This window comes from Vitis riparia, chromosome 16 (assembly GCF_004353265.1).
Source record: "Vitis riparia cultivar Riparia Gloire de Montpellier isolate 1030 chromosome 16, EGFV_Vit.rip_1.0, whole genome shotgun sequence".
Classification (NCBI taxonomy): Eukaryota; Viridiplantae; Streptophyta; class Magnoliopsida; order Vitales; family Vitaceae; genus Vitis; species Vitis riparia.
In genome coordinates, this window is record NC_048446.1 from 4040824 (window position 1) to 4047250 (window position 6427).

Genomic DNA, 6427 nt, shown 5'->3' on the forward strand with positions numbered 1-6427 from the left:
TGTACAAAGAACATGTTAAGCAGATGAGACTTTGTTCTGTTACATAAATTCTTTGTAGTCGTTTCAAATTTTATCTTCTCATATTTTTTTGTAGATATAAAGTTTAAATAATGGCACTACGAATATTTGAATGAATTGAAGCCCCAAAATAAGCATTTGAAAGTTCATTTGTAATGTAATATGTCACATATGACGCTATAGATTACATTGTAATGCATGAAAACAATACTCGATTTAAATAGATTATACTCTAATAAATGAAAGTAATACTTGATTTAAACGACTTATTACCATGATTCATGTTTTGACTCCGAAAAATCACTTATAGTGTTTTATGAAGAAACACTTATAAGCGCTCTTAAAAACACTTTTAGAAAAAACACTTCTACTAAAAACATTTTATGTAGAAACATTATTAAAGACACTTTAAGAGTGCACTTGATAGTGTTTTTTACTCGAAGTATTTTTAGTGGAAGTGTATGACACCTATAAAGTGTTTCTCCAAGAAACATTACAAGTGATTTTCTAATACCACGAGTAATTTTTTAGATTTTTAAAAGTGTTTCCTAATTATTTTTTGCCAAATATCTACTTTCTTTTTCTTTTTCTTTTTCTTTTTTTTTGTAGAAACATTTTTTAAGTTAAAAACGCTTCTTAAAATCACTATCAAACAAGTTCTAAATCTAATAGTTGCAACTCAAGGTAAGTTTTCTAAAGCCTTGTTTGGTAACTGTTTTTTAAAATAGTTCTGAAAAATAGTTTTTAATAATAGTTTTTGAAAACTGTTCTCTAATGTTTAGTAAAACAAAAGTCTGTTTAACAACCTAAAATGTTTTTAACCTATTTTTGGTATTTTTAAATATGTTTTAAAAATAATTTTTATGTCTATAACTTTATTTTTAATCATTATATATGTTTGTATAATTATTTTTTAAAACAGCTCTAAAAAACACAACTGAAAACAACTAAATAATATTATCTGAAAACACCATCTTTTCTGTTTTCCAAGAACAGAAAATAGAAAATAGTTTTTGGTTGCTAAATGTGTTTTCTAGGTTTTTTGTTCTAGAAAATAGAAAATTGTTTTTGAAAACAGTTTCCAAACAAGCCCTAAGATTTCATTTTTCTATGGAAATATATTAAGGCTATATTTGGTTCTTGAAAATTTTGAGGAAAAATGTTCCAGAAAGAAAATAGAGAGAACAAGTAGAAGGAAATACAAAACCAAAAAAAATATATAAAAAAATTGAAGTTAATAAATTATTTTTATATTTTACTTTAAATTTATTTCATTTATTTTTATCTTCATATATAAAGATTAAATCATTTGAAAACTATAATTTTCTAACCAATTTTAATTATATTTAATTTTATTTTCATTTTTTTATAATACAACCGTATGAGAAAATCATTTTTCTTACATTTTTTTTCTTTTCTTGATATTTTTCAACAAGCTAACGAAAGGGTAGCGTAAAGTTTTCATGTGATAAGAATTGTTAGAATATTAAACAAAATTGAATTTGATGAGTAAGAGTTGTGTTGAAATATATTTGGATTTGACCAATTTAAAACCATATTATTTAAATATTTATGTTAATTGTGATACTATTAGACAAGAAATTATAATTATAATATAATGAAAAGAGAAAAATTAAAGGGTCTGAGTTTATTGGGCCTGGAATTTGGGCCTAGCCTACAATGGGCCCACACAATATGGCCCGGCTCAGAACAGGAGCATAATTCAAAGTTCATGAAACAAGGTTCATGAAAATTCACTCAAAACGGCGACCAGGACGGCGGCGACGGCATAGGTGGCGATCTCTACTGGCAATGTAAGGTCTCTAACCTTTATACTTGCGTGTTCTTTTTGAGTCTCTTTTCGAGATTTTTCTTTGCTTGCTGCGTTTGGCCGCCGAGAAAATGTAGGAAAATGAAGGAAAATTGTACATTTGATTCTTTGATTTGGGACACCCGGGAAAGTTTTGAGTCTTCTGTTCAATTATATGGCTTTCTTCAGGTGGTTTTGTGATTTCTCGTTAGATTGAAAGTCCCATTCGGTTTCTTTTCTTCTTTTTTTCTTTTAATTTTTTTTTCCCCTCTTTTTCTCGGCAACCAAACGGAGGTTTAGTGAAATATGTTCGCTAATCATGAAATATGTTTGGCTAATCAGTTATTTAGTTCCCTAGGCTTTTCGGAGTGTTTTCGATTTCACTGTCTGTTTGGTTGCAGACAAAAAATGAGAAAAAGAAATTGGGTTTTGGGTATTCTCCTTTGTTGCGTGCTCTCTAAGAAAATACAAACTTCAATTCAGCTCAACCAAGAAATTGAATAAATTTATTTTATTTTATTTTAGTTTTTGGTTGGTTGTCTTTTTCCTTTTTGTTCTTCCTTAGCCTCTAGTTTTTCTGCAATTAATCTATGTACAAGCTTTTAAGGGCTTTAACTATTGAATTGTTTGGAATAGAAAGTAACAGAGTGAGATTGATAGCAACTCAAATCTTCGGTTTTCATACTGAGTAGTTTTGCTTCTTGCAAAGATGGGTGTTTTTAATTATAGTGATGAGAGTGAAAACCGTGCGTCGATGTTGGCTTAGTCTTCTAGTAGTGCATTATCATCCATGTTTCAGGATATCAATAGACGAGTTGAGTTCTCTGTGACCATATGTTTACGATAATTAGATTCCTTGCTTCAGCATTAGTTAGTAAGAAGGGTTACCCAAATGGCATCAGAGTGGTCTAACTGATTTTTATGGGTTGAAAGAACGTGAGTTGTCTTCACCACAAGGGTTGCATGTATGTATGTATGTACATGTATATGTTTGTTTGTTTGTTTGTGTTGTTGGGTGAAGGTAATCTTGAAATTTCTTCTCTCAATACCAAACTTCCCTTTTGGAGTTTTGTTGGAGGCTATTTAGCTTCTATCCCATGCACACCTATCATCAGCCTATTTTCACCATAGTAATCCCCACCCATATTATATCATTAGATCTGATTGAGAGGCCAAAAGAGTAGGGACACGACTCCTCTTCATCACACCTTTTCTTATTGAGTGTCCTGTCATGTCAAAGCAATTGAGATCCACGGTTAACATAAATCCCCTGATCTGAGAATCAGTGATTCCTCACTTGATTTTCGATGTAGTTTGTGCAAGTAGTTGTAGGTGGAGTTTTTGGTTCTCTCTTTCTTTGTCTTGGTGCACCTTATTACCTCCTGTGTTAGGGTTGTGCTTCTTTTTGTTAGGTGCCTTTTAATACATATTATTTCCTTCCCATTAAAAGAAATGCAACCCATCCTCTTTAATAACAACCATGGATTTTGAATTGTCTTGTAGTGCATGAATCTAAGACCCTGTGTAGGACATTGAGGGAAAGGGTGTAATAGACATGAGCTATACCCAAAGATGGATGGTATAGCTGGATAAATATAGAACAGTTGTTGAATTGGACTGTGAAATAAGCAGGCTAGTGAGTTGCGTTCAACCATGTGTCTGACTCTAACCCAATTGCAAGTGGATGTAGTACTGAATGCTTTGCAACCCAATTGTAATGGTTTAAAGTCACGAGTGTGTTTGACTTTTATACTTAATTCAAACCAGATTAAGTAATGAAATAATGAAAAAATTTGTTGCGCTTTTTCCAGTTACAAGTTTGCATTTGGCCCCGCCTTTGGAAACTGACACTGATGTTGGCCTTTTAGAATTAATTGAGGCTACTTATAGAATAAGTTTGGGCTTTGCCTCACTATCAAGATTTGTGGTTCAGCTTTTCTGTTTAAGTAAAGCTTCTTGAATTATGATGGCAATTTATAGCTCTTTCTTTCCCTCTCTTTTTTCAGAGCGAGCATTAAAGCAATATAACAATCGGTCATGGGGACTGAAGAGCCAAAAAAGTCATTGAAAGGGATGGAGTGGATTGCTATGGATGATTCTGCACAAAAAGAGGCCAGTGGTAAACCAGTTATCAAGAAGCGGCTTCCCAAAAGGGTAAGGCAAATTCCAGAATTCTATTTTCTTCCTCGAAGATCCTTACCCGCTAACATTGCCCTCTATGGGTCAATTATTGCTGCTGGAGTTGGTGCTGGGATGTTGGTGGAGATATGGATAAAGAAGAAAATTGCGGGTATGCCCTTCTTATCCTAGAATTCTTTTCTTGGCAGAAGGTAGCATCACTTTGCTCCACAGTAGTCATGAGTTGCTTTCTTGCTAAGAAAACGGTTGTTCTCTGCATTGCTAAAGCTAGATGTTAGAATGTTGAGCATTTGTAAGATGGCTCTCGCTACTAGTATTTCAGCTCCCAAATTGCTCATACACAACATAATAACTATAGAAAAGAAATTATTGGATATTCCGATGCATTTTTGTTTCAGGACAGTTCACAGATTGACTCTACTGATATTTAGCAATGAATGGCAGACAAAGCCTGTCTTATAAGGCCTTCGATGGTCAACCATTAATTATAATATTATTGGGATGCATATCACCAGTCATATGTAGAGAAATGGCATTTGACAATTTGTTATGATGAGGCCCAACCAAAAACCGTTTCTTGTAACAAGTATCAATTTACTTGTGCTCCTAAGTAACAAAATATCGTAAATATTCTAGAACCATCCTCTGAGCATAATTTTCTGCACTAGAGACCACCTTCTATCCTTCTTTACTTGTGCATTTATGAGATAGAGTATATTGCTAACATATATATTTGCTTTGGATGCAGAGGATGGAGATACTGTCCTTTGGGAGTTGAAATAAAGCAGCATTGTGAGGTCCTCCTGCCGTTTGTTTTTCCTTTTTCTTTAACCTTTCTATTTTTTATGGGCCTTTGGTTGTTAGGAAATCCTAATGGCTTTAAATGCTGATGTTATGTTTGTTCTTGGGGGCAGAATTCCTTGCTAGCAAAATAAGCAATCAAGGGATCCCATTAGTTAATTTGAAAGGCACACTTATATTTTCTTTCCTTTTACTCTAGTAAAATAGTGCATGAGTGATGTTTTGCTCAATGCTTTTGTTACTAGCCTTCCTCACTACTCTTTTAAATTTCTACTGAAATTTGAAGAACTTGGGTATAGGTTGTCTCTATTGTTCCAAGTGGTTGTTGGACTGTTCGTGCATGAATCGAAAAGCGAATATATGCCGACTCTCTCAGTCTTCTCCCTACCAGAAAAGGGATCAGGCATCTCAGCCTTTCGTTGGTTGGGGAACTGCCTCAAATTTGGATGCCTTCATCCTCTCCAGGGCCAAACTGTTATTACAATTTACATATTTTTCTGTTTCTTCTCATGGGTAAAAGTAAAACCCCATTGTTTGAGTTCTTCCATTTATGCCATCTCTGTGAGAAGACGCTATTCCCCATAGGTTTTTGGCTTTTGTTTTCTGCAACACCACCCTCTTTGTCTACCCTTCTGGGCCAATTTCTTCTTCTCCTTAGAACAACACCATGTTCTGTGTTGCTTTTCCCAGGAACTTTCTCTGCTTTTTCTGCTGTATAGAAGACCACCCTTGAGGGGGGCCTCCTCCATCTTCCCTCTCTTCTTCTATGATGACCTTCTGCAATTGCTCTGTTGTGATTATCACTTTCTTCCTTAACCCGACTGTATTTCATTCTCTTCCAGGTTTCCTTTTCTCCAATGCATCTTTCTCTTTCTATGACCTTTATTTATTTTTTTGAGTTTATTCTGCTATAGCCTGTGGGTAAAACCTGTATCTTCATTCAACAAATATGGATTGAGGGGTAATTACTTTGGCACCCATTTGTGTTTCTTTCGAGCGTATGAAAATGTTCATTGAAAATCTACTAAAAATCAAGCAAATTTTGATAAAGTTATTCATGTTTTCGCATATTTAGAGCAGTGACTCTTGGAAAAGGCTAAAAGCACTTTTATCATAAACATTTTTATGGATAATCAATTAGAGCCCGTTTAATAGTGTTTTTAGTAGAAGTGTTTTTATTGGAAGTGTTTTCTATTATAGTACTTCTATGAAAAACATTTTATTAAATTTCTTTATAAAACAAAATAAAAAAATATTAGGAATATCTCTATAAATATTCTAGGTCAAGAAGGGAAAAGGCTTTAAAATAGAGATGGGTTTTGGAAAATTATGAAAATCAAATCCTACCTTATTCTTTTTTAAAATAATTAAAATTAACATTTACTCTATTTGAATTAACATTTAAAAAAATGGATCAAATTCATTTCCAATTGTTTTTATTTTTGAATGAGGAATCTATAAAAATCTCTAGGTTATGTTTGCTTTCGAAAAGTACTAAGAAAAGAAAAAAAAAAACGTTAAGAAAAATTATTTTCGTATGTTTGATTTCACCATAAAAAATGCAAAAGAAAATAAAATATAATTAAAAATTATCAAAAATTTATATATTTTAAAATTATTTAATCTTTATATGATAGAGAAAAATAAGTAAAATGAGTT

General features: G+C 32.7%; 1 protein-coding gene across 2 annotated transcripts; it reads left to right on the forward strand.

Annotated features, from left to right (window-relative positions):
* The first annotated feature begins 1750 nt into the window (after positions 1-1750).
* Positions 1751-5077, forward strand: LOC117933084. Of its 2 annotated transcripts, none has more exons than XM_034854451.1 (3): positions 1751-1832; positions 3835-4118; positions 4716-5077. In XM_034854451.1, exons 2-3 carry the CDS (start codon positions 3866-3868, stop codon positions 4748-4750), a joined length of 288 nt encoding a protein of 95 aa, XP_034710342.1. In that variant the 5' UTR covers positions 1751-1832; positions 3835-3865; the 3' UTR covers positions 4751-5077. The 2 variants fall into 2 exon arrangements, with proteins under 2 accessions (XP_034710342.1, XP_034710343.1); XM_034854452.1 differs by having other exon boundaries at positions 1766-1837.
* Positions 5078-6427: the final 1350 nt, after the last annotated feature.

Bases quoted from the DNA above. Each gene is read 5' to 3' on its own strand.
- LOC117933084 (XM_034854451.1), top strand. From the start codon at position 3,866: ATGGGGACTGAAGAGCCAAAAAAGTCATTGAAAGGGATGGAGTGGATT. The intron at 4,119-4,715 runs GTATGCCCTTCT...CTTTGGATGCAG, and splicing joins GATAAAGAAGAAAATTGCGG to AGGATGGAGATACTGTCCTT.